This window comes from Falco biarmicus, chromosome 4 (assembly GCF_023638135.1).
Source record: "Falco biarmicus isolate bFalBia1 chromosome 4, bFalBia1.pri, whole genome shotgun sequence".
NCBI lineage: Eukaryota > Metazoa > Chordata > Aves > Falconiformes > Falconidae > Falco > Falco biarmicus.
The window spans coordinates 74,216,008-74,243,919 of NC_079291.1; the positions used below are offsets into that span (position 1 = coordinate 74,216,008).

General features: G+C 50.4%; 1 protein-coding gene across 1 annotated transcript; it reads right to left on the reverse strand.

Annotated features, from left to right (window-relative positions):
• Positions 1-27,912, reverse strand: TRAP1 (TNF receptor associated protein 1). Its single transcript, XM_056338687.1, has 18 exons — positions 27,758-27,912; positions 21,884-22,051; positions 20,348-20,430; positions 19,801-19,941; positions 11,855-11,926; positions 10,953-11,113; positions 9,190-9,299; positions 8,925-8,998; positions 6,364-6,519; positions 5,861-5,981; positions 5,664-5,733; positions 4,334-4,481; positions 3,622-3,807; positions 2,897-3,035; positions 2,289-2,374; positions 1,600-1,745; positions 1,138-1,210; positions 1-846 (listed from the first exon to the last, which is right to left on the reverse strand). The coding sequence occupies exons 1-18, from the start codon at positions 27,828-27,830 to the stop codon at positions 745-747; spliced, it is 2,109 nt and encodes a 702-aa protein (XP_056194662.1). The 5' UTR covers positions 27,831-27,912; the 3' UTR covers positions 1-744.

A 27,912-nucleotide genomic window follows, 5' to 3' on the forward strand; every position in this document is an offset into this window, starting at 1 on the left:
TCTGGAAAAGAAGAGTTTATTTATCATAGATATAGAGCAGCTAGACATGCAGTTTATCCCACAGAAGAGGCAAAAACCCTGGAGACCTTCCAGAAAGCCACACACTAGAAAGCTGTTTCCCAGTTACTTCCTTTTCTCCACAGCAAGACCAGGATGAACTCAATTATCCAGCAGCTTGGTCATCTTTTCTGCCATGGGATTGTATTGACATGTTCCACCAACAGTATCTGCATCTGCTAACGGCAGCAATCTATCTCCATGCTGGCAAACTCCGCCTGCCTGGTCAGAGGTGGAGGTTTCTTAACAAATTAATTCTGCCAGTGCCTGTTCGGAGCACAATGGTGCACAGCGGTTCAGTGTGTGGCGGGGGTGTACTCACAAACCTAACTGGGAATCTTGCTGCCAACATCTGTTTTGGGAAAGGCCATTTCAGAAACAGTATGAAATGAGGTTCTTCGGGACTTTGTCAGAAATTTGACCATATTGTTTTAGCAGCAACCTCTGCATTTTGTTCCTACTAAGAACAGCGCACTTTGAACAGGTTGATGACATATGATCTAATAATTACAACTGGCTCCTCCCTGTGCAGTGAGGGTTGGAAGCCCCCTGCGTTCTCCCTAGCACTCTGCCACGTGAACTCCTTGCTGCACCGGGCCTGCAAGCAGATGGTGCAATAGCCGACAGGGTGACTGCACTTGAGGAAAGAAAGATCAGCACAGAGTTCATCCTTCAGTCTTCTGGGGCTTAGTTCTTCTCCAGGATTCTGGTGAGGAGCTCATTCAGCCGGCTCACCATTGGTCTGGGATCCTCATTCAGTCCTGCTGCTATCATGGCATTCTCATAAATCTGAAAAAGAAAAAAGCATTATTAAATACACTGCAAGAGCAAGTTGCATGAGAGCTGAGGAGGAAGTGAATGTCACTCTCCAGGTCTTGCATGCTGAGACCAAGCGTGTCTTCTAGGCCATCTAGTAGGAAAACACATGGACCACAAGGACCAGAAACACCCAGAGTAGGGACGACAGAAGGATGGGATTCTTGCCCACTACAAGAGCTTCACCCTGTTCCCTGCCACATGTGGTCTGCAAGCTGGTGCTGGGGAGGATGCTGCCGCTTCTGGAGAAGGACTGGCTCTCACCTGATCAAGCAACAGCTGGGCCAGATCAGGCTGACTGTCCTTCAGCTCATTAAGCTTCTTAATCAGAGCATGCCTGTAAGAGAGAGAGAGATCAAGACTCAGACGTGGTATTTTTGGACACAATGAGAAATGTATTTCCACAATAAGCAGGTAAGCTAAGGTGGGACAGAAAAGGTTCTACCTAAAGGCCAAAATAGCTCCAGCTTCCTTGCTCCTGTTCTGGGGGCTTCTCTCTTCTCTCCTATCTTGTCCCTATAAACCCCATGGGCCTCAGAGGGCTGAATATAGTGTGGGTGTGTGGTTCATGTCAACTGTGCCATGCAAGCCTCACAGATTAAGGCATGCACCGCACTTAATGAGGAGTGCTCTGCTAACTGGGAGCCTTGAATTGCCTCCTCTCTGACTCCATCCCAGAAAGACTGCACTGCCCCAGGCCTAGCACTTGGTATTGTTCCCCCATACCCTGTGTTGATCTCCAGGGTGGGCTGCAGGAGCTGGGCACGCTCTTCTTGGGTCTTGGCCAGCTGCTGCATGCGAAGAAAGTGGCGGGCAGCCCCCATCTCAAGCACAGTGATCATGGCGGGGTGGGTGTCCAGCCGTGTAGTCACCTGTGGCAAAACCAGCGATCAGTGGCAAGATGGAAAACGTACACGGGTTAGAGGTGGGGGAGGTTCAAGGACTCAAGAGTCTCCTCAGCACAGATCCACACCAAGCCTCCACATGATTCGTCCCAGCCCCACAGAAGCTGCTTAAACCAGCAGCAGGGAAGCTGGGGGCCCAAATGGCCCCACTGGTCCACAGGCAGCAGCCTGCAGCTGGACCCAAAGCACTTCTTGCCAATAAGCCTTTCTAGCCCACAGGCAAGGCAGTCACCAGCCTGTCCTTCTGGTAACCTGAGCATAAACCAGTAAAATGGACTTTGCTCGTTACACGTTAAGATGTGGTTTTTCTGCTGTCATGCTGACCATCCAAATGACAAATGCTAGCATTCATATAATTTACAGAAAGGAGGCACGGAGAAGAGTGATTTCTCTCAGGGTCCAAAGAAAAATCAATCTGTGGCAGCAGATCGGCAGTCAGCCACCTTTTTTCCCTAGATTGTTACCTCCATGGATCTCCTGTACTCAGTTACCCAGACATGGAATACATACCTTAACACCAGTGACCCGAGAGCCTAGAGCATTTCTCATCCAGGCCATCAGATCCTCAGCCTCTTTCTCTGTCAGACGTTCTGCAGCTGCCAGGGGAAAGAGGGCACATCTGAGCATGCATATATAGCACACCAACAGACAGCGAGCTCTACTCTTGAGCTCAGTCCATTTCATACTTCCATTTCTCTCTTCCAATTATTCTCTTGTGAAAATGGGAAGGCAGCACTGTGCAGCACAGACCTACATATATGCCCTCATCCCAGACCATGCCATACCCTGAGAGGCCAGGCTTACGCCCTGCCAGTACCTGCCTGCCTCCATCAGAGCACCAAATGTACGTGTGTTGTTAAAACTCAGATCATGGAAACCCTATGTATGAGGTTCCATCTGTTAAAATTAGCAAATTGCTTAAACTTCTGTCACGTGGGATGAAAAGAATCTGCAAGAACTGCAAGTTGCCTCAGAGCACGAGAATGGCAGGACGGAACGGAGTGCTCTTTTCACATGCTCAGGAGTTGCAAGAGCACTGGAGGAGGTGCACCCTCACTGGCTGGCACCAGGCAGCAGGACTGCATGCAGAAGGAACGGCCAGAGGAGCCTCATGATACCTGGGCGGCTCTCCTCAAACTTCTCTTCCTTATAGTGATCAACAACAATATCTGTCTCCACCGAGATCAGCTTCTTCTTGTCAAACTCCCGAAGGTGCAAGAGTGTCAGCTCATCAAATTGCTCATAGCAGAATAGGACCTGTGGCAAAAAAGGGACACTAACACATTGTTTGGGATGTAACAGCATTTCCTCCTTCCCAAGGCAACTCTGCACCACACAGCAAGAACATCAGAAGGGAAACAAGCAGGTTCAACCCCGTGGTGACTATTGCTCAGGGCTCCAAATGAAAGCAAACCCTTTGAGGGCTTTGTTACTATGGGTGGCAGATCCGTATCTCAAGTCATGCTGCCCCACGCAACAGGAGAACCAGCATTGACACCAATCCTGAAAGGGCCACTGCCCGCAGAGCGCACCTGTAACACCATTACCAGCCCTGCTCTGCAGCAACTAGGCTTCTGCTCTGGGATTCAGTGAAGGAAACAGATGTCAGCACGTCTGCACAAGTACTAACCCACCTGCATGGGGTCTGTGACAGGTCCTTCCTGGCCTCACACTGCATTGGCCAGTCTGAGGGAAGACAGAGGGAGCCCAGGCAAAGGCACCACAGTGGTGGGGGTCTATCACAGGCCTCACTGCCCTGCTCAGCTCTGAGATCCAGGTAAGCCCTGACCACTGATGTAGCAGCTCAGGGTGTTACCCTGGCCATGGCACACCGCTCACCCACCTCCATATCCTTTTTCTTCATGGCCTCAAAGTATGGGGAGTGCTCAGCCAGGTGCCGGTTGGGTGCACACAGGTAGTAGATGTTCCTGCTCCCTGCCTTCATGCGAGAGGCATAGTCAGTCAGGCTGGTCAGCTGGCCTGCAGGCAGGGCAGATGATTCATAACGCAGCAACTTCGCTATGTCCTCCTGGAAGAAATGTCCTCCTGTCAGATGAGGGCAGGCAACTGTAGCTCTACCTGGCTACCTTCCCAGCCCCAAGAATTCTCTTTGTAGCATGCAGGCCTATTTGCAGCTCTCCAAAAAGGTTCAGGAGTTTCTGAGTCCCTCCCTTCCTGCTCCAGATATTAAGGAGGCAGAAAAGTGACCTAGACAGGGTGTAGGTCAAGCTCTCCTGGAAATGGGAATCCAGGCAGAGGACAACAGTAGGGGAAGGCCCTACTTTATTGCTTGTTGTAGTTCACATTGCATCAGGGAGGGCTGACAACACAGTGTGGGTACAGAGACTCTGCAGGGTCTTGAATTAAGTGGGAAGCAGCACCCAGTCATAAAAAGTCGAGTTCGGGCACTACAGAATCTGTAGGTCTTGTTAGACCCAGGAACACAAGTTACAGGCATGTAAGATTCACAGAGAAGCAGCATCCCCCTCTTCCCAGGTCACGGCAGGAGCCAGTAATCTTTCCCATCAGTTGCAGTTCTTCAGGACTCCTGGTACCTTGACATCCTGCTCTGCTATTGTGACAATCCCCTCTCTCATGAAGACCCCATAGTCCTCAAAGAATTTGGCATATTTCTCAGGGTCCTTCTTGCTCTGGTCAATGAAGAACTTGATCAGCCTCTTCTGCAAAACATCTCGGAGCTTCCTGCAGCAGAAACAAGCCTTTTAAAGATAGCTGCTAGACCAAGACAAGAGATTTTAGGTGAACATCTCTCTCCCTGTGCAGTGTTCTAGCGATGCAGTTGCAAATGTGAGGACAAAGAAGAAACTCTGGGTCCACTGTTGCCTCTCCCTCATGGCTTTACTTCTGTTCTTTCTCAGTCAGGAGCAGCTCTTGAGCTGGAGAGATAGGTAGAGCTGTGGTACATATGTACTGCTGAAGCTCAAACCTTCACTGAAGGTTTGACTCATAACTCAGAGAGGCTGCAGTACATAACCAGCTATGCACAGGGCATCTGTCTCACTCCCATGGCTATCCCTAAATGTGGCAAGGCAGCGGCTTGGAGGAACCCTTTCTGAAGGCCTGAAAATCCACTGTGAAGTGACAGGGTTAATTTGGTGACTGTAGTGAAGGTAGAGGCATTTCACCAGCTGTAGAATACAAAGTTAGCCAGCAAACCTAACAAGACAATGGCACCGATGCTAAGGAGTAAGAGCCTACTCTTATATTTCCTTCAGCTTCCAACAACGACAGATGTTTGAGAGGGGACTCAAAGGACAAGAAGGAAGGAAGAACCAAAGCCAGATCTCAGGGGTTGTTACAGGAGACTGGCCTGCCAGCAGTCAGCTTCACTGGGCCTCAGCACCAAGTGAAAACCCTGCTGGCTGGCACTCAGTTTTTGACAAACGTGTGTGCGAGCACAGCAGAGCTTTGCAGAAAGTCTGGAAACCGGAGGCACAAGGTGCTGTTTGAGGATCTACACATAAATAATGGTGACACTAAGGTAAGGCCCAGCTTCCCAGTATTGACAGCTGACTTACTGTTTGGTTTTGTTTTCCAAACCATTCGGTGGTACCAGACAATTTAAACAGCAAATCCACTGTTACTGTTGTAGACCAGAGATACTGAAAGGCAGTCTAGGACATGAGGGACACGTGGCCCAAGCAGATTGTATGACACAGGACACTGCTCCCGCATCCTGAGGTGTGACCAGCATGGCTGAGGAACAACTCACTTGATAGACTACAGAAATTCTCAAGGACAGAAATGCTGCAGCTTACATATTAGGTCCCTCCATGCCCATCTAACTATCCCACAATGTTCCCTCCTCAACCAGCAAGAAACTGCAAGAGTCTCAGCAGTCCACAGGATCTACCACTTGCTTACCTGATAAGGGCACTCTCCTGCAGCAGCTCCCTGCTGAGATTCAGGGGTATATCCTCACTGTCCACAACACCTGGAACACAGAGCAATCTTTGAACAGCGAGGCAAACGTGAGTGCCAGGCTCCGAAAGGCAGCCCCTTGCCTCACCCCCTGTGGAAGCCATGGCCCACGGCCTGCTGTTCCTGGTCCCAGCACGCACCTCTAAGAAAACGCAGCCATTTAGGCAGGATGTCGGCAGCTTTGGTTTGGATGAGAATTTTGCGGCTGTAGAGGGCAACGCTGGAGCCCAGTTCCCTGCTGATGTCAAACATGGATGGTTTCTGCAGGAACGAGAGACAGAAGGGTAACACCAGCACTGTGCAGGGTGCACAGCGGCACATGGTGCTGCAGTGTCTCTGTGGCTGCACCAACTGACCAGGTTACACTGTGGTCTTCCCTATCAGTGCTGAACCCAACAAGAACTGAAATTTTGGCTGTCTTCCCTAGGGTCGTATCTGAGCCACCTTCCCACTGCTGTCATGCCTCATTATCCCCACGACTATCCTGTGGCACTCAGCCTGCTGCAGAGATGCCACACTGGATATTCCTCCTTGCCATTCTTCAGCCTTGGCTGCCTCCTTTCCCTAAGGAGCTCTCCTATTCTCTCCTCTCCATAGCAACTGGGCAGATGTCCCACTGTTCCCTGGACAGAAGGGCACGTACTTGCTCAGGCACGTAGAAAATGCTGCGGATGTTGAGGGGAGCATCAGTTTTGTAGTGCAGGATGTAGCGGGGCTTGTCGTAAGCCTGTGCTATGAAGCGGTAGAACTCCTCGTGCTGCCACTCGCCAATGTCCTTGGGGTCCAGCATCCAGAGTGCCTGTGGAGGAGAAGGGAGATGAGTTCCCATCAGGTCTCAAGACCTGTGGCCTCATGGTGCAGGGCTCTTCTTTCAGAGCTACGCTTTCCTGCCAGGATGCCGGAGTAAGGAAATATGATCTTTCCAACAGCCAGACTCCTCTGCACAGCTTGAGAGCAGTGGGATGTATCATGGTTCAGGCACATTATCCCAAACTAACAAATTACTGTCCCTCTCACAGAGGTACTCTTGTCCTGCAACACAGGTAAGGCAGTTTTGTTTAGCCCAGAACAGAAGGGATATGGCTAACCTCTACTGCCTCATGCTTGCTACTGGTGAAGAGTGTCCTGGACGGTTACCACAGCTCAGCAGACTGGCAATACTAGTCAAGTATCTCAAGACCTGACCAGCAAGCAAAAGAAAAGTGGAAATTTAAGCGAGTCCGTTGCAACTGTCCCGCCTCCCTGACGGAGGTCGCTATCCCACCACAAGGTCAGCTGAGTGCCTGTGAAGCAACCCAGGTTGCCTGTTTTCTGCTGATTTAGAGCAGCTCAGGGGATGCTTTGTGAACCACTCTGCCATCCCCGCTGCAGGGTCAGGAAGTGCTCCAGCAGTACTGCTCCACACATCAACATGTGAATTGAAGCCGTGAGCTCCAGGCCAGGTCCTTTCCCATAGCCATGCTTTCCACCTGCTGCTGCTTTAAACCCTGCAACGCTTTCTGGAGTGTTCAGCCCATGCTCACATCATATTTAAGTTTTCAGTACCTCAGCAAAAGACTGGCATCTAGCAAAGACATGGAAGGTTGTGGCTATTTCACAAGCACTGGGACTCAGCTAAGACTCTTGTGTTTCCAGCCAGGCGACTCTGCCACTCAAGCCCTAAGCGGTGACAGGAGTGATTACTGGGGGCAACAGAAACATCCAGCCCACCCTCCACCTACCAGAGTCCAAGGGATTCACAGCTCTGGCAGCTCTGCCATGCTGCCACACTCCTTAAGCTTCTTCTGCCTCAAAGCCTTGTTCCCCAAGTGACTTCATAACATTTCCAGCACACGCAAGTGTCCTGGAGGGTTTGCAGATAACAGGTAGGTTTACAGACTCAACTGGGTACTAAGGTGCTTTATAGCAGCTGTTGTTAGGTAAACTGCTGCTTTCCCAGAAGCTTCCTTGTAGCTACAGTTATCACAGACCAGAAAAGCCCCTGATTCCACATTGTCCACTACATGGCAAGCCTTCAGGAGCTTATGTGGGAAAATCCACACCAGGGAACTAACTACAGTGTTGTTTACAGTGAACTGATGTGCATGCATGGAAAAACACAAACCCAAGATCCTGGATAAAGAAAAGGCCTGAAATGGGAGCATACTGAGAATAAAGCTGTTGCTGTATCTCAAGGGAAAACATTTTCTGATAAGAAGATACAAGTACATGACTCTTATTAAGGGCATTTCACCCCTTGCTCTAGTACTACTCTTCTCTAGGGAGTCTGTTCTATTGATTGTCAGGTAGAAAGAGCGAACAGCTGTCTACATCTGTTTCTGGTTTTGCAATTTAAGGGAAACAGCTAGAAAGCCTTTAGAACAGAAACACTATTATGCAGGAATTCAAATAAATATCAGTGACTAATAACCTAAATTACAGAACCTTAAAAAAATCAACATGATAAAATACTTAAGTACAGTCTTGAAAGTCTGTGCATTCAGTGCCACATTCCAAGAAACAAAAAACCCACACACATGCTCTCTACCTGCTCTCTTAGGTGAGGAAGCTTTACACAACCAGAAAAGAAGCCGCTGGAAGAAAATGATTCATAGATTTTTGTTTTAAAGATAATTAATTTCACCTAGGTGATTCCTGCAAGTGTGCCAAGAACTTCTGACTGAAATGGATCTAGCTGCAATATAATTTTAAGTGGTCAGAAAATACCAGCATCAAGCAGTGCTCAGCTAGGAGCTGTGAAGAAATTCAGGCTGTGAGCTGAGCCACTAAGAAAATCAGCCATTCACCATCACTGGCTACCCTGTCTGAAGGACAGAAAGAACTGCAGCAAGAGGTGTCAGCACACCAGTGATATGAGCAATCCCTGCACCACTAATACGTCACCCAGCTTAAAGTACAAATAAGTACTATAAAGCATTGAAATTATAATTCTGATTAAGGGAAGATCCAGAAGATAACTACAAATAAAAACTGCTTTGCTAATTGCAAGAATTCTCTCCAACAAGTGCCAACAAGCAGCTCCAGGCATGACTTGTGTGTGACTGTCTCCTCTTCTAATTAACTGATCACTACAGGGTCTGTGATATGCTGAACAACCCTCTCTATTTCTAGGGACAGCAGCAGCTTTATGCCGTTTCCTCTTTCCAGTGGAAGATTATAATGGTTCATCCCCATGAGCGACCTGCCTGTGGCCCTCCTGCTCACCTGTAATGTGTTAATTCTTCTCCCATTGAGGTACAGTGGGAAGTTGATGAAGTTGCTGTATTTTGTCACCACCTCTGGAATGGAAACAAGACACAGAAGAATCATGCTTGTGAAAACAACACAGTAAGAATTTCCTCAGTAACAGTAGGTGAAAGGTGCTGCTGCAGGAGAGGAAAACCACTGTAAATTCACCTCCTACTCATGAAGCACCAACAGATTTCACACAGACCCTCAGCAGGTAACAGCATCTCCCTCCTCCACTCACCTTTGACTCGGTCTTCATTTGCAAACTCCTTGCAGTCTTCTTTGAGATGTATAATAATCTTAGTCCCAGTTCTAACACCAGATGCTTCTGCAATCTCAAACACTCCTGAACTAGGATTAGAAACAGACACTGTGTCAGCTTTTACCTCAGATACATCCATGATGAGACATAAAAAGGTTTTATTAAACTAAGAGCACACACAACACTTCAGCACTCAGAGGAAAAGGCAAAGAATCTCGAACGCCTGAATGCTCTCTGTGCCTCCAAGAAGCCCCCAAAACATGTGGCTGTCTTCCCTGCAGAGCCACCAGATCTAGGACACACTGCTCTGCAAAGACACCAAGCAGCCTCTACTGAGAAGGAAAAAAAACCAATGATCGCAGGCTGGAGCAACTCTCCTGTGCAGACAGGCTGGGAGGGTTGGGGTGGTTCAGCCTGGAGAAGGGAAGGCTCTGGGGAGACCTTACAGTACCTGCCAGTGCCTAAAGGGGGCTTAGAAGAAAGTTGGGGACAGACTTTGTAGCAGGGCCTGTAGTGCCAGGGCAAGGGGGAATGGCTTTAAACTGAAAGAGGGTAGACTGAGATTGGATATTAGCAAGAAATTCTTCATTGTGAGGGTGGTGAGGTGCTGGCCCAGGCTGCCCAGAGCAGCTGTGGGTGCCCCATCCCTGGCAGTGCTCAACGCCAGGTTGGATGGGGCTTGGAGCCACCTGGTCTAGTGGGAGGTGTCCCTGCCCAGGGCAGGGTGATCTTTAAGGTCCCTTCCAACCCAAACCATTCTGTGATTCTACGATTCAAAAAAACTTCAGGTTGTTTGAGCCTAGCCTTCAACTCCTCTCCTTCATTTCCTACAGTGACTGCAACACCCAGGCTCCTGCCTTCTCCCTTAACAACTCTGACTTGTTTGTGGGCCCTCATTCTTATCTCCACTGGAGTATGCAGTAACTGGCAATGGAAAGCAGCTGTGCTCTGCTGAAGACAGCCTGTTCCGGATGACCGTTCCTACCCTATTGCTAAGTGAATGCCATATGGGGATCAAACACTGGTGAGAGCACTGACCCAGGGGAGAGCAGCAGCGATGACAGACAAACAAGCCTTCAAAGTGTACAGCAATACAGATTGCAGTATACAGCAGCTTGACTGCAGCCCAAGATAGTCTGATGTCTCAGTTACAAGATGTTTTTTCAAGAATTTAAATAACTTAGTAAGTTCTTTATTCCTAGGAGATTTTAAGGGGATGCAGAGCTTGTCAGCCCCAGAAGCTCCAATTTCAACATGGTCCAGCAGTCCACAGCTTTGCCATCACAGATGTTTGCAACGTCAAGAAAAAAGCAAAGGATAAGCACACAGATCCAACTCAGAGAAGGCAAGTGCCTACAGAGCCACAGCACTGCCCAAGCCCTGCCTACTGCGCATGTCCTCAAACAAAAACAAAGGGGACAACCAGACCAAAGAGACGAAATCTGTCCCTCCAGTATGGAGCACTGCGGAGATGATTGCTGCCTGCAGGGAAGGAACACAAGAGGCAGGTACTCTCTTTGTCCACAGCACACCTGCTCTGACAAAGCAAGTTTGTCCCTGTGGTTTTCACAATGGCACATGCGGCCACACTTCACTGCCATGTATAATCTGAGCAGGATGGAAACCAGTAAACCCACTCATGAAAGACCACACCAGCCCCATCTGGCTTTGCACAGCTTTCAGTCCGTGCCTGGTCTGGACACAGCACCCCCACACGCTTCCAGCCCATTCTGCAGCCTTACCCATCTGAAGACCAGTGGTAGCCTGGGCTGCCCGGCTCTGCAGACTGTGAGAACACCTCCACTTTATCAGCCACCATGAAGGCTGAGTAGAAACCCACTCCAAACTGACCAATGATTTTACTACTGGCTTCAGCTTGGCTCTGCAGAGCATCTAGAAAAGCCTGGAGGAACAAACAAGAGATAAACCAACACACAGTGACTTCAGGTACCACGGGGAAGCTGCAGTCCACCCTCCAGCTGTGGTCCTCATGTACTGATGCAGCCCTACACCAGGTACTGCAGCCTGGCACTCCAGCACCTTCATCTCCTACTTCAGCATCATCCGAGGATGGTGCCCAAGGGAAAGGGTTTCTCCCACAGGGACTGCACCTCTGGCAAAGGGGAGCATTGCTTAGGGCAACCTCACTGCCACTAGCAGTAAAGGAAAACAAATGAGGCCTCAGTCAACCAGAAGCACGAAACCTTAAAATGGTAACTCGAGATGTGAAAAAACTCAAACCAAAACAGGCACATATATATATCTATCTCAACTTGCCAGCACGAGGACACAGCTGCTGCCCTCCCAGACACAAGGTGAATGCCAAGTGAGCATGTGACCCTCCAGAATGATGGCTTTGGGAGGAAGGCATCTGGGCGTGTGGGTACCCAAGCACAGCAGCACTACCCACCAGGCCCATTAGTGCTGCTTGGGCACCATAGGCCTCCCACAGCACACAGCAGAGACCATTAAGAGCTAGAAGTCTCCACAGGCAGGTTTCACCTTCCGAGAGGGGTGTAATTTCCCAGCTGGGCTGGGGGCCAAGGGACAAAACAGAATGAGAAATTACTGGGAAAACAAAAGTGGCTGTAATTGGAGAAGACTTTTCTAAGGGGGGAAGAAGGGGTGCCTCATCCCAAGTTACCTTTGAGCCTGACCGAGCAATGGTACCAAGGTTAGAAACCAGCTCCTCCTGGGTCATCCCAATACCTGTGTCCTGAAAAGAAACAGCAGTTGTAGCTGAAATATCGGTAGAGAAGCATTGCTTTAGCAAACAGCACCTGAGCAACTTCCACCTCTGACTCCCACTCTCTCCCAGCCAGCTGAGCAGTAAATACAACAACAGACTTCCAGCTGTGACTCCACCTGCACATGATGAGGACAGCGGACTCACAAGGCACACAGCTCCAAGGGGCAGCCACAGCTGCCTTGTGGCTGTAAACCACCAGAAAGCTCAGAGACTCAAGCTGTTTCTCGAGAGAAGACAAAACCATACCAAGGCAAGCTGGTTTCTTCATGCCTCTAAAAATGCACAGGGTGACAGTGCTGGAGAGATCTCATTGCAGCCACGGCCTCACCGTGCCAGACGCCGTGCACATACAGAGACAGCTCCCACCCCTGAATGGGTCCAAAGGGCTGTTGAGGAGCAGTGAGAACCAGCTTATTTCCAGCCTGCAGGTGGGGAACAGATGTCCTCACACCAGGAATCAATGGCAGAGCAGTGAATCCCTTAACTCTCAGGTAATGCAAACCCTTGTCTACAAGCACCACATTCACTGATCTCCATCTGCTTTGTCTTTTCCTTCCTCCTCTCCCCTACATGATCCACAAGACTGGAGCGTGAAGTTGTCAATGTCCAGCTCCCTGAGAGCTGGGTATCACCGTGCCTCTAGGAACAGGAGAACCCCAGCTGCAAGTGCACTGGCCACACCTCACAGTGCTCCGTACATGCTCCAAAGGCACGTGGCTTGTTGTGATCCCCACTTTAATACAGATTTGCACTGCTGTGTGCAGATAAACATCTCCCTGCTGCTAGTGCACACCTCTCAAGCAGCAGACCCTGTGCCACCACCATCCAGAAAAGGCTGCAGCAAGCCTCAGACCAGGCTGCAAATTCATTTGTTGCCACAGCACATTTGCATGCCCCCAAGGCAATATGGGTAACAGCAAACCCCAGCTAGAAATGGCCACCCTCTCACACAGGATCCCAACAAAAATCTCTCCCACTTTGTAGTCCAACGTATTTTCAAACTGGCTCCACACACACCTTCCACAGAAGCAAAGGGCAGGCTAATTTTCAGAAGGGCAGGACACCACTTCTGAAAACCAAGTGCCATTCCCTCTCCCAGATCCCAGCAGCTTCTCTAACTGACAGAAACATCCTGAGAAGCCACTCTTACAGGTCCTCTAAGCCACTCTGTAAGACGAAAACAGTGTGAAAATTAGCCAAGTGAAAGGTGATTCTTGCTTATGTGGGAGTTCTGCTCTACTTGAGTACCTGTGAGCGGTAAGTGCAGCGGACAGCAGCCTGCACATCCCAGAAGCAGGCTGATGCACTCCCAGTGTTGTCAGTGCAGGGGTGGGGTTTGGCATGTAGGAGTCAGCAAAATGAGCTGAAGTGGAACTGGCTGCTGCTAGATGGCTTGGAGGTGAGGTGCCAGAGTGGCTGGTGGCACAGCGTACCTCCACCACCCATGTGGGGCATTTACTGGGCTTATTTACTAGCCAAGTAAGTTAATGTTAGTACGCATTTTTTAATATAGTGTTTAACTCCACTAAAGGATCAAACTGTGGTTGACTTGTGAGGTTATTGAGTGAGGTGCCATGTGGGTAAGGGATTTTTCTGCATCCCCACAAGTCACAGCACAGCAACACCTTTCCCTTGATTAAATACGGTGAGGCTAGTCAGTCAACTTGGCTGAGAAGAGGGATGATGCCCAGTAAGATCTCAACAGTGGGAGATGAAAAGCCAGGAAAAACAAACAGGGTATGGCAAAAGATCAGGAATCTGACGTGGTCCCTTCCCCCAGGGAAGAAAAAGCCAGAAAGAAAAGTTTTCAGCATCTGGTTCAGGTTTTGTTCATGCCAGACTCTGAACAGAACTCTTAAGTCCTCTGATCCACTCCTATTTATAGCACAGCATGTCATTCCCAAATTCCAGTATGTTAAAAAAAAAAATAAAAATCCCTACCCCGTAAATTTATTCAGCTATTGAATTCTGAACACCCTGCCAAACTTATTGCAAAATGCTTAATGACAATTCCTGGAGACTAGTTTGATGAGGGTGAATCGCAACGAACAAAGACAGCACGGCTCAAAACAGTCTGCTCCCACACCAGCGCCCAGCCGCTGCCAGGGAAAGTGGGAAGTGTCCTTTTAGGTGGCCAGCCGAAGATCCTGGCAAAGCAGACATTTCCTACCGTAGGCAAACACCTGCGTGGATTGGGATGAAAACACCATCGAGATTCCAACCTACTCCCACTGTGCCCGCTTTTCCTGCGGCTGCACTGTGCTTCTCAGCTCCCTGCACCAGACGGTGCTGCTCCAGGGAATGGGGAATAAAGCGGTGGCAGCAGAAAGACGGGAACTGGGCTCTGCAGAGCAGGCCCTCTTCAGCAATGGGAACCAAATGAACCTGCCCATGAACAGTGAGCCCTGTGCTGCGCCGACGCAAGTGCTGCCAGCACTAGCTCTGTGAAATCCAAGGAAGGAGCTGGCAGGACTTCCACTGCCCTTCTCACATCACTCCCGCTGCGCTGGCTGTTGCTCAGGCTGCTGCTCGGCCTCTGGGCGTCTTTGCCAGCAACCACCGTGTCACCGCACGACCCCCTGCAAACACCTTCTACCTGCCATTGCCCAGCACAACTGCGAGGGCTGCTGTTGCTCCACCATCAACAATACAACCTTTCCTCCCCTGCAGGCAGTTTCAAGCCCACCCTTCAGTCTGCAAGAAAAGTTTTATCAGGCTGAAAACAGCCACCGCAGAGTTATTCGTAAAAGCATGAAGCAACATGCTTCATGGGGCTGCACAATGGACATGGGGCTTCACAAATTACAAGAAATGAGGGATACGTTCAGAGTTCAAAGTGCCAAATGCTTCTCCACAGCTTGGAGAAACCAACCACTGTATGCCATCAAACAGAGTCCAGTGTGCTGACACTTCATTAGCTGAAGGTTAATTACAGAAGCCCTTCTGTTACTCAGCAAAACGACAACCTACTCACCTGGTTGAATTTCCCTTCTGGGACTTCCCTGAGTGCAGAGTGAACAGCCTCCCCCTGAACCATCCCCACTACTGCCCTGTCTCTCTGCAAGACTACACAGCAGGCTACAGACCTTCACCCCACCTTCTGAGGGACCACAAAGAGCTCTGTGGCCACACTTGCTGAACTACGCTTCTAGACTAAGTAACATTTATCCTGAGGAGACAGCAGCCGCTTTTAGCACCTTTTTGTGTGTGGAGACCTCCCAGGCACAAAGCTTGCTGTCAAACTGCACCAGACCTTTGTGCTTTCTCTGCACTTTGTTCCAACCTTTGTGGTGTGGGTTTGTGGATGTTTTCATCAGAGACTGTCCTGTGTAATGACGGTGGGATAACTGCTGGACACGCAGTACCTCAAGGTTCCCACCACGAAATCCTGTTTGCTCTGCAGCCCTGAGGACCTCCGTCTGCCTTGATAGACAGGTAAACAAACAGCTTTGGCCCCACTGTCTCATCAAATCAGTCAGTCCGTGGCTCTTGTATTCATGTCACATTTTATGGTAAAGCAGAAACAAGCTGCACAAAATTACAGCAACAAATCTAGTTGAAAGCAACAAACTGCTTAGTTTAGCTGGTGAACAAGAACCCAGGTAATGTAACATCTTTGCTCATTACCTGAGCCCAATTTAAGGTACTGTAGAACTGCATTACACCAAGCAATGCATTAACTAACCATTAACTGCTGCCTCTGCCACGGCTGCATCTGAAAGGATGCTTGCAGTTAGTACATGTCTGAGCTACTGTGTCTTTCATCTCGCTTTGTTGCCAAATGAACACTTGAAATGCTTATTTCAGTGTGAAATCTCAACAGGGCATCAGAAGAACACTGACTACATTATAAAATAAGGACATACTGCTTTCACCAATTGATAAGTAACAAAATCCCAAAATGTCTGAATAGCAGGTGGTGTTGTGTCCCACCCTCCCCCTGTTATTTAAATGCCTTGCTTAAAGAGACTTAAAATTCACAAGTTGAGGACAGCAGCCACACTGGAGCAGCGTTCCAGTTTAGAACCAATATGGCATCTGCAGCAGCAACCAACAGGAAAAAAGCCACAATAAAACTGATGCACATCGATACAAGATAATCTTGGCCTAGTACATGCAAGCCGTCCGAAGCAGAGAGCCTGAGGTTTCCTTTCCTTTCCAGTACCCTTGTGTTAACATTATTTTCAACGATGCTGAGCGCTGCTACAGGCTCAGCTTCCACCCATCCAGGTCTAAATACCCACTGTTCAGAAAATTACTTCCTCTTACCCACTCTGAACTTCCCATTTTTAAATATGACATGCTCTTATTCTGGCACAAAGAGGAAGAAAACAGAAGATTTTGCACGTCCTTCCCTAGGCCACAGGTTATTTGAGATGCACTTATATTTCTGGTTCCCTGGCTTATTTGTTACAGATGATGCAACAACTGGAAGCTTTACCCCACCCCTGCAATCAGTGGCACATTTCTGTAAGCTTAATTCCACCTAAGGCTTGTCAAAGTCCAGCCAGTTTTACCCCTCCACCTCTACCTGCATCACTGCTCATCTCCTGCTCCCCTGCTTCCTCAAGCCCAAGTGGCAGAGGGATGCTGCAATGCTGCACACAGCTGAAGATGTAACCCTCTCTCTGCTGCAGCCTGGCAGCACAGGGTGGCTGCTGGGACATGACCCAGCACGGACGGGGACTGGCTCCCCACCTGCACCAAGCTCTGTTGGACCTGCCGGTGCAGCTGCATTGAACTGCTGAAGCCCAAACATCTTGGTTCCTCACTAGAGCCTCCGGCCAAGCCAGTGTTTGTTGCAGACTGTTCAGAACTCATAGACCAGGAGAGATCTGCTCAGTGAAGCAGGGAGCTGTTGCAGGGAGGAGTGGTGTTTGCAGTCATTTTAACTCCTCCCAAACACAGCAAACTTGTTATTTTGTGGCTTCACAGACACTGATTTTGGATGACTGCAACAGTGAGAAGAAAGCCCGGCAAAGAGAACTGAGCAGCCCAAGCTCTGTCAGCAATTATGCTGCTTACCCCTGTTAAAACAGCAGTCACACTCCCTCACGCAGCAGCAGCAGCAGCCGCCATTAGCTCTGTAAACATTTCAAACAATTTCCTCTCAACTGCTAGCACTGTCCTAGCCCTAAATTAAGCAGCAGCAACCAGCATGGCTCCAGCCCCCAAGCTCACACATGCAGAAGGTTACCACCACAGAGCGGTATGGCAGAACCACGCAGCAGTGACACCGACTGCAGCACAGCCCAGCACCGCAAGGAGCCTTGCACCCGTGTTGAAGGAAAGCTCTGTGGTCACAGGGCTTTGGAGTCTCTACAAGGCGTCCTCTGTTCCCACGTTAAAGGGTCCAAAACCAACTCTGTAAAGCCTTAGCATGCAGAACTGCAGAGCTCTGCAGATCTGTCCTCGGTGAAAACACACCCCTAACATTTTCAAATGGATTTTCTTAACAGATCTGACCTTGCAGGCGGTGGCTGCTGCCAGGTGGAGCTATCCTAGAAACAGAATGAGGTAGCTTTCAAAGGAGTGGAAGAAACAGTGGGATTTGCTAAAATAACAGGACTTTGGTGAAGGAACTGAGGTGGTGTAGTCTGGTGGACATTTCCCTCTTAGCAGATACAATGCTTGGCAATGCTTAGGCAGGATATCCCCGAATGAGGCCATCGTATTCAAATCCCGAGTCTTGCTATGCTTACGACTGGAAGTCAGTCCTGGCAGAGAAATAAGCAGAACCGCAGCCACTTAACAGAGCTGAACTTAGTCCTTTACTAGAACTAGATAATGCACCCCAGGAACACGCCTGTAACAGAGACCCTCACACGTACAGACCTGCCTTTTCTCAACTAGTGAGACACAAGCAGATGCTACAACGTTTGGAAGGGGAAGGGAGAGATTCAGCAGATCCAGAGGCCAAGAGCAGCACAAAGATCTGAGGAGAAGGACTCAGGGGTCAGACTGAGACAACAGGACCTGTCTAGAAAAAAATAATGGGGCGACCATTGCTGCAGATCACATATGAGGGACCTGCTGCCTCGGTTTTGGTAGGTCCTAGTGGGTACAGAATACAAAAGAGCGACTAAGGGACAGGTCCATCTCTGTCTCAGTCGTTGCAGGCAAGTTTTCTTGCACCTCTGCAATCCTGAAAGGTAGGGAAATGTTCTGAATGAGGCTTGTTCAAAGCAATCATTATATGCAGTATGTTTCTTCAAGAGGTTATAAATAAACCCTTCACTGGAGCTAAGGAGCTTTAGGCACTACTGAGAAGGCAAACCTATTAAAAGAGATTGCAGTAGCGCTGCTCTCTCTCCCTTCTAACAGAGCAGTATTGCTGCAGTTAAAGCTTCCTAGTTAAGACTCATTTAGTCGCATTAGGGATGCATAGGCAGCCAGGTAGGGGGTTATAAAAACACAAATCCCTAACACATCTAATTGGGTATGACATCAAACGTACCCTATCTGCGAGGTGGGCAAACAGGTCTCTTTAACCAAACTGCCAAAGAAGGGGACAGCTTCCATAGTTACAGGGCATGAGTTGTACAAACGTCTTGATGGAGTCAGAGGCTACGTGTCCACAACAGGCTCAAAAGGGAAAGAAGGAGAGCAAGGTGGGAATGACAGCCTGCCTGGGGCTAAGCGAGAGCTCCTTAAGGAACTGGTGTTACACAGCAGTCAGAAAAATGCAATAGTCAGGTGTGATAGGAACAGCAAAGCCTCTGCGTTACGGTTTGAGAATCTTTGGGTTGATGATTGTGTTGCCCACTGATGAACACTAACTTCCCCATGGCAACCGCAGCTGCCTGTTCTGCAGAGAATCATAAGTATAAAATAACTAAGCAGCCTCTAAAAGCCAGTGCTTTTGTCCCACGTGAAAAATACCAGACCGTGTGTTTTGTGTGTGCCACATCTCCTCTGGACCCGCTCAGCCTTCACTCCTACACTGCGCTCTGCCTCACTCTCTGCTCTCCTGGGAACAGTCCAGAGCTACACACCCATGGCTGACACTGGTCCACGAGAAAAGTTACCAGTTTGCCTTTGCATTAAGAACTTTGCCAAGAAAGCAGCAAATCTGAGTCCCAGCCTTCCACCCTGGACAACAGCCACGAACAAGAGCAATCAAAGTACAGAAAGAAGGACTGGCTCTACCTTCCCTCAGACACCGGGGCCCACAGGTGAGCATGCTTACACTGACTGCCCAGCTCCAGCTAAGTATTTTGGCACCAGCAGGGAAAATCAAAACCCGGGCTGCAGAAAGGAGGACAGGTAAGTGCTGTGGTACTGCCGCAATCTACAGTCCCACCTGTATTAGGGCAGAACCTCAGCATCAGCTGGACTTGGTCTCTCCTGGAGCAGGAGGAAATAGAGACAATCAGTAAAGCGAGGTTCTTCTCACCACCCCAGCATCTCCCAGCAGCTGAGGTGAGAGGGAAGCTACCATGTAACTCTTCAGACTTAAGGAGGTGAGGGAAATCCTCACCAAAGGTCAGGATGAAACCAGACTCCCAACTCTTTCACTAGTGAGAAATGCACACACAACCTGGGAAGTGCACCAGACGAGGTACTGGGAGAAAAACTACTGGTAGTTCTTAATAGGGAAGGAAGGAACAGCAAATTTTCCTGTAGGGACAAGCAGGGAGCAGACAAATTTGTAATTTCTCATCAAATCCTGAGGTTACAGCCTCATGAACCGGAGTCCATCTGAGAACAGAACACATCTTCAAGCTGGCTTGGGAATCCACTGGGCTATGATGCCACTCAGCTTCCACTGATCCTTCATGGGACAAGGGCTAGTGATGGGAGCAGCAGGGAATAATGCTCTTGTAACCAAAGGGAGGTACCTGGATAGTGATGGTTCCCTTTCCACTGTCTGTCTGCAGATGGATCTCCATCTCTGGCAAGGCCTTCCCTTCTGCCATCAGCCGATGACGCAGTTTCTCCAGTGCATCACTGCCATTGGAGATCAGCTCCCGGATAAATACCTGGGGATGAAACACAATCTGACACTGCAGCCTGGCCTTGTCCACTGCACCGACTCCCAGGGACCTGGGAACTCACGGCCTACTCACAAACTAATTCCAGCTCGGTAGAAAAAGACCTGTGTTTCCCCATTATCTGCCTGGAGAACAGTTTGTCTGAACTCAATATTGAAGTGCAGAGGCTCTGGGGCTCACAGAGTCACCTGGCCATACCTACAAATTATTCTGAAAATACATTTTCAAGGTGTCTTAAGAAAACGTCGTTCAAGAAAGCACAACATATGAACAGCACTGGACTTGCTGGGAAACCAAGCAGGTATTCTCCCAGAAAAAGTGTTTTGGATGTACCCCTTGACAGAGACAGGACTTAGCCAACAGAAAATCTACTAGCAAGTAGTGGGTGCCTTACCTCCTTTTCCGAGTACAAGGAACGGGCAACAATGTCCAACAGTTTCTTCGTTTCAGCCTGAAACTCATGTTTAGAGGCTGCACCTAGAACAAAAATCACAAACACACCTTTTTAAGGCACTTCACCAGGGTCCTCTTGGGAAGGAAGGCAAAACTGCAGTCTTACCACATGCTTCAGCTTCCTAGGAGCGAAAGCCTGAAGCAGGATGGGACACAGGTAACTGTGACCTCCAACAAGATGACAACAAAGACGTTGTTTACACACCCCTAACGAGGCAGCACACTTTGCCAAGCAGGCACTTGGCCTCTGCACCTCAGCTCCTGGCACACAAACCTCAAAGCAGACAAAGCCTGCAGTAGCAGGACATTAGTCACCATGTCTGGGCTGCAGGGCAATCAGTAAATGAGAAGTGAAAGGCGATTCCCCTTGCTCCTATGCATGACTCCATGCAATCCCCAGCCGCATTCTCAAGTGCCTCCCGTGGTTTATAGCCTGCCTTCCATACTCTTCCTTGACTCCAGTTTCAAGGGAACAACCTTGCACATGCTCTTCTCCAAGAGCTTCTACAGCCAGGTAGCAGTTCTCATGCCCAAACAACACTCAGAGCCTTAAGCAGAAAAAGGCAGATTCTCAAATGTCTCTGTGGAGCAGGCAAGGGAGCGCATATGTACAGCTACCTATGCAGGTGGGTAGCTGTGCTCAACAGAAAGAGAATTTTCCTCTGAAGGGATATCACTACAAAACATCTCAGCTGAAACACCATCCTTAGCCTTTAAAAACAGAATTTCTCTTGCTAGAGGCATTAGAGAACCCTGAAGCAACATGGGGAAAGCCACGGTTTACATGTCACATCTGCCATGTCTTGCTGGCAAGGACCTACATTCCTCTGTGACGGGGGTGAAGCTGGGGTGTGGACAGCAGCAGGAGCAGTGCATCAACCCCACTCAGGGCTTCACAGCCTGGCAGTCTCAAAAGCAGTTGGAAAAACCACGGGAGCATGTTGTTAAGATGTTATTTCTGTGCTTGAATAACTTGTGTGACTTCACTTTAAAGCGCCTCTCCCTGGAGATGTACAAAGCAATTCATTCTAACTAAAAGGTTGACAAGGTTGACACTAGGATTCTCATTCTCCATGACCCACAGCAATGACCTGGGCAGGCACAGCTTGCTTCTGGGACAAAAAGTCTCTTTTTAGGTAAATTCTAGCGCCTGTGGAGCCTCTACACGCATGCATGACCATCAATTGCCTGGTTAAGCCCATGGCTGCCACTTCTTCCCACAGTCTTGATGGCCTCATCTCTCTGTAAAGGCCATTCTGCTTTACCCATTTCAGTTTGGGGGAGGTGATGGTGCAACGCAGATTCAGACCACAGCCCGCCAGCAGGATGTGATGACCTGCATCCTGCATCTCCTCCAGAAGCAGAAACACTACTGCAGAGAGCTCACCCCCACAGTCAGAGCACGGCTGCACCCAGACCTTGTCCCGGGTCTGCCAGCACCCCAGGAGCGCTCCCACAAATCTGTGTTTATGCCCACCTTTCACGTTCTCCGTGTTGCTGATGATGGTGTGCAGGGGCTCTTCTTCCTTGCTTTCCACTGTCTGCGTGCTGTATGTCTGGACAGCAGAAATGCGCATGGCAGGAATGTTGTACCGGAGGCTCCAATGTCGGAGTATTTGTCTTTGGAGACATGCTGCTCCTTTTGCTAGAAGACACCATTGAAAATTTCAGTGTACATCACAAGTATCAGCAGCAACAACCTCGCTAAAGGTCCCACTTAAGCAATCATGTGGGGAGTTACACTGTCTGAGCAAGGCTGGAGTTCCCTTGCAACCCAACACCCACCATTTCCCTCCAGCACTGCCTTCACTGTGTAAGAAGGGCAAGTTGCTACTTTTGAGTGTGTCTCTTCTGAATTAAAATTCTAGCCAGAAGATGACAATTAGTAGCTTGCACAACAAATTAACCAGTGAGGAAGAGGCAGTCTGCAGCCTTCATTGCTGTTATCTGGCCAAGCTGAAGGGAACAGGGAACACTTCAACTCCCACGTTACTGTCAGTGAAAGCATAAAACCCCATTCCAAGCAAGGCAGCCTGCACGTCCAGGAGATGCCTCTGCTGCACACGCAGCTTCTCTGGATGCTGTACTAACAGTTACCATCAGGACCAAAATCTATTTCCTCCTGCTTATTTTCTTATTTTCCTCCCGCTGACAGTAACCGGCTCCTTTACAACAAGCTCCCATACCTGAGAACGGCGCCAGCCAGCCCTGTTTGGCCCCCAGCAGCCAGCCGAGCAGTTACTTTATGGCAAATAAATATCTGGCCCTTGACCATCTGAGCACTGTCAACAGAGCACAGGGATTACAGCCTCCAACAAAGCCAGCCCTGGGTAAGCAGCACGTGCAACCACAAAGCCACTAGGCATCAAAGCGATCAGTGGGGAAAACGAGACAGAGGTCAGGAAACCGTACCAGCCCCACTAAGGACTGGGATTCCCAGTTCTCCTCCTTCCACTGTGCCCGGGTGAACTGAACGGTCTTCTCTCTGTTGTTCGATACACCGAAGCCAAACCTGGCCACAAAGGGAGCACTTAGAGCACTACAGAGCTCTGTCCAAGGCCAGTTACTTGCTGCAATTTCTGAACTGTAGTGAGAACAGCCTGTGCCGGGGTAAGAACCCGGAGGGTGCGAATCTAAACGTGCCGTGGCACAGGGGGCAGGCGGTGTCTCGGCCTTCCCCAACCCCACGAGGAACATAAGTGGACGAGGCTGGTTTGGGAGGCAGAGGAGCAACCAGGATGGCCTGGGCAGAGTGGGGAGACGCTGGATAAGCGGCAAAAGCAGCTGGAAGCATGACAAGCCCAGGCTTTTCTTACGACTCCCTCTGTGTTTGCAGGCTGTTTCATCACAGAAGGAAAGGAGGCAAACCTCACACCCCAGGCCTGCAAGAGGCACGTTCTCAAGGTGTGCTTTCTTTGGATGAATGGGTACAAAACCACCAAAAGACTGAACTGAGAACCATTAGTATGGTGACAGCCCCAAAGTGCACCTCTGACCTCCCTGGAAACAGCCTCTCCAGCCCAGCTGACAGGCTGGGAGTGTTCAGCTCCATCCTGAACCTTCCACCGCCTTGTCATAGCCCTTGAGTGAACTCAGCATCCCAGCCCTTTCCCAACACCCCTTGCTGTCCTCCAGCCCAGCTTGGGAGGTTCTCAGGCTCCCTTCACAAACACTCTGCAACCCCCCTGTGCACCTCAGCAGATGCTACAGCCAGCATGGTCATGGGGAACAGGTCTTGCTGCTGCAGACCATCAGGCTGAGCTCTCGCTCCCTCCAGAACACAACCCCCTGAGCTTTAACAGTTCTCCTGGCTCCTGCGCCTCATCCCCAAGTGCTGATTGAGGAGGCTGTCAGTCCTCATTCTTCCTCCTCCTCATAGAAAGCTTTGAATCAAGATCCACTTCTCCAGCCAGAAGCTTGAATTACTCCCCAGTCATTCTGCCCTTAAAGAAAAGAGCCCACAAATAGTTCTTAATGCATCTGAACACCTCCTACACACATAACTGTTCACTCTCTGCGTCACAAACAGTTCTGCCGCATTATCACAGGACACGTTCTTCATCTTTCATTTGACTGCCTTTGTTGGGCTCATCTGAGAGAGCAACGAGGGAAACAGCCTGGGTGATGGATGCGGGAAGCAGCGGAGAACTCACTGCGTGGCTGTCCACCCCATCAAGCTTTGGAAAGGAAAGCCCTGAGTCAGCCCAGGGTTTACATATTTTATTTACATGTTTACAAATCTTATGCTCATTTTATGCTAGGCAGTATAGGACACTCTGAAACATCTACGCTTGTATGTGCACACACACACACGTTTCCCAACCAGCAGAAACAAAACAGGGAATTTTTCTCCCTCCCTGACTCCAGAACCCAAGAGAGAAGCAGACCAGCAGCAGCTCTGTGCTAACCTTAAGACCACTTCTACCACCAGACCTCCAGGCAGCAAGGCCCCGGAGCCAATAAACGGGTCGCCTCCCCAGCCTACTACCACTAGCAGGCTCTAGAAACTACAGCTATTTATAACTGTTTACATATTCATGTCTTTTGTCTCCCTACGCCTAAAACACAATAATAAATCACCATCCATCAGTTCCAGAAGTTACTTTTGGATTCATGTAATATTTGGTCTTATCAACCTTAATTAACACCCCGCCCTGTGCCAGGTAGAAGCAAAGCTCATTAAATGCACACTGCAGCATCTTCAGAGCATTTGTCTCTTGCAGAGCCCTGGCCTGGCAAAGGCTCTGAGCAGTTCTGGATATAACCCCACAATTATCAGCATGCAAAAGCTATTGAGAAAGTATCTGCTGAATTAACAGGTTGAGTGACAATCAGAATGAGCCAGAGAAACAAATTCCTAAGACTAAGAAGCAAAGAAGGAACGGCTTTTGCCCCAGTTGAGCGCTGCCACGGGCTGGAGCAAATCAGGTCTTTTTATATCGAGTTAATAAAATGCTGAGCTTTATCACAGTTCACATACCTTCCTATTTGCATCACTGCCTCACCTGCACCATAAAAGGTGGTAGACACCCACACTTCAGCTTCCAGTCCTCTGTGAATCTTAAGTGATCCTGTGTGTATGACCACGGAGCGGCCTCGCTCACACAGGGAACACGCCACAGAAAAGAGAAGGACCCAGGTCTTGGGGGCTCCTTTCAGCCTGGGCACCAGAATGCCTCAGTGATTCCTGAGCCCAACCAACCGCCCAGGAAACACAGCCTCCTCTGGGAAAAGGTCTGCAGGGAGCCAAGCCGAGCGTCAGTTAGAAATTTAGGGGGGGAAACAGAGCACAAAGCAGTACACGGCTCAAAACAAAGAGGAGAATTTGGGTCAGCAGACATTACCAAAACAGCCTGATTGCCGTGCAGTTGCAAGGCTGTGGATGCTCTTGCAAAGAAGAGCACTAGCAATACAATGCTTCCAGCCCCCATCTTGTTAGAAGAACAGGCTCTCTAGGTGGGCACACCACCCTGTAGGTATCTGGGGAGAGGAGACTCCCTGATTGATCCGCTTGTGCCAGCACAGCTCCCAAAAAGCTCTGCGCCAGCTTCAGCCTTCAGTGTTGTGGAGCCAAGAGAAAACACTGCCAACTTCTCACAGCCGAAGGGAAGGGATGGCTGTCCCCACAGCCAGGGACCTCCGCCTGCATCCAAGTGAAAGGACACCACCTCCTCCTCCTCATTTCCACCCCACACAGCTCCAGCTGGCTTTTCCCTGAAGGACCTGAATGACAGGTTAAGGAATAAAATTCTGGCTCTGCTGGAGCACATCTAACCCAGCAGAGGCACATGGCTTCCTTCTCAGACAGAGACGCTAACAAGCCACTGGGGACTTCCGTGGTGGAAGAATGGAATTGCCCAGAAACGCCGGTGGCAATCAGCGGCACAATAAATCTAACAGTCTGACCCTCGTAGCGACCCTACTTGTCACACGATTTCCTCTGTCGCATTTTCTCTTCGTAACCCACAGGGAAACCACAGACCGCAGTGACAACCTATAAATCTGGCGATTAGGAGCCAGAGAGCAGATAAGGGAGCACCGAGCGCGGCAGGGGCTACTCGCAGAAAACACGCAGGGAGCTCCTGACCGCACCCCGGTTACTGGCAACGCACAAGTGCATCTCAAGGCCTGCGCACCACGGCCCCGGCAAGGCAGCACGTTCTGCCGCCGGGACCTCCGGGCTTGGATCTCCTCGGCCCTCGGCCTTGCCAGCTGCCTCAGGTGGAACCTGGAGCAACTGCTGGGAAACGCGCCACCTTCGGGCTCAGCCGTAAGGTCCCCTGGGATGGGAACGGGCAGAGAACAGAATGCTGCCGCTGCCACCCCTGTGCCCAGCGGAGCTGAACATGCCGCACAGCCTGTGCGAGCCAGGACACTCACCCAGACATGCTATACGGCCTATGTGTGCCAACAGAGGTACCCAGACATGCTATACGGCCTATATGGGCCAACAGAGGTACCCAGACATGCTATACGGCCTATGTGGGCCAACAGAGGTACCCAGACATGCTATACGGCCTATGTGTGCCAACAGAGGTACCCAGACATGCTATACGGCCTATATGGGCCAACAGAGGTACCCAGACATGCTATACGGCCTATGTGTGCCAACAGAGGTACCCAGACATGCTATACGGCCTATGTGTGCCAACAGAGGTACCCAGACATGCTATACGGCCTATGTGTGCCAACAGAGGTACCCAGACATGCTATGCGGCCTATGTGTGCCAACAGAGGTACCCAGACATGCTATACGGCCTATGTGTGCCAACAGAGGTACCCAGACATGCTATACGGCCTATATGGGCCAACAGAGGTACCCAGACATGCTATACGGCCTATGTGTGCCAACAGAGGTACCCAGACATGCTATACGGCCTATGTGTGCCAACAGAGGTACCCAGACATGCTATACGGCCTATATGGGCCAACAGAGGTACCCAGACATGCTATACGGCCTATGTGTGCCAACAGAGGTACCCAGACATGCTATACGGCCTATATGGGCCAACAGAGGTACCCAGACATGCTATACGGCCTATATGGGCCAACAGAGGTACCCAGACATGCTATACGGCCTATATGGGCCAACAGGTGTACCTGGACATGCTATGCAGCCTGTAGGAGCCAGCACATGTCCCTGGGACATGCTGTATAGCCTATATGGGCCAACAGATGTACCTGGACATGCTATGCTGCCTATGAGCCCGTACATGTACCCAGACATGCTAAACACCTTCACACACTATACGCTCTGTATGAGCCAAGATATTAACCGGGACATACTATATACCCCATATGAGCCAACAGATGAACCTGGACATGCTAAATGCCTAGAACATGCTAGATGCCTTACACGAGCCAGGACACTGACCAGGACATGCTATATACCCTCCATGAGCCAACAGCTGAGCCCGGACATGCTCTACATCCTGTATAAGCCGGAAATGAACCTGGATACGCTACGTGGCTGGAACACGCTCGGTGCCCTACACTAGCCCCGACACTGGCCTGGCCATGCTACAGGCCCTATACGTGCCAGGCAACGCACCCGGACGGGCTCAGCGCCCGGAAGACGCCAGACGCCCGGTACGAGCCCGCAGAGGCCCCCGAGCACGCGCTGTGCCCTATACGCGCCTACACGAGCTGGCCCCCGGGGAGGGCCGCTGGCACGTGCCGGTGCCGGTGCCAGGTGTGCCCCCCCCCGCAGAGGCTGCCGCCGCCCAAGCGTGGCACCCCGCGGGTGCGCAGCTGGGCCCAGCGCCCGCCAGGGCCCCCGCGCCCCCCGCGGCCCCAGCGCGACGGCCGGGCCCGGGCCGGTACCGGTACCGGCGGGGCCGCCCCTGCTCACCTGCGGGCCCCCGCGGCCCGGCTCGGGAGCGCAGCGCCGCCGCCAGGCCCCGGCCCCACCGCGCCGCCGCCATGCCGCCCGCCGCCGCGGCGCCTGCTGATGGCGTCACGGGCACGCACCGGCGTCACGCGGCTCCGTGCCCCCTCCCCCCCCGC

What these genes read in the sequence shown, in the direction of transcription:
- TRAP1 (XM_056338687.1), bottom strand. Translation starts at nt 27,830, where the DNA reads ATGGCGGCGGCGCGGTGGGGCCGGGGCCTGGCGGCGGCGCTGCGCTCC. An exon ending in CAGGAGAGTGCCCTTATCAG is followed by an intron (nt 4,482 to 5,663) that starts GTAAGCAAGTGG and finishes TTTCTGCTGCAG; the next exon opens with GAAGCTCCGAGATGTTTTGC. An exon ending in TAGCAGAGCAGGATGTCAAG is followed by an intron (nt 3,808 to 4,333) that starts GTACCAGGAGTC and finishes CATTTCTTCCAG; the next exon opens with GAGGACATAGCGAAGTTGCT.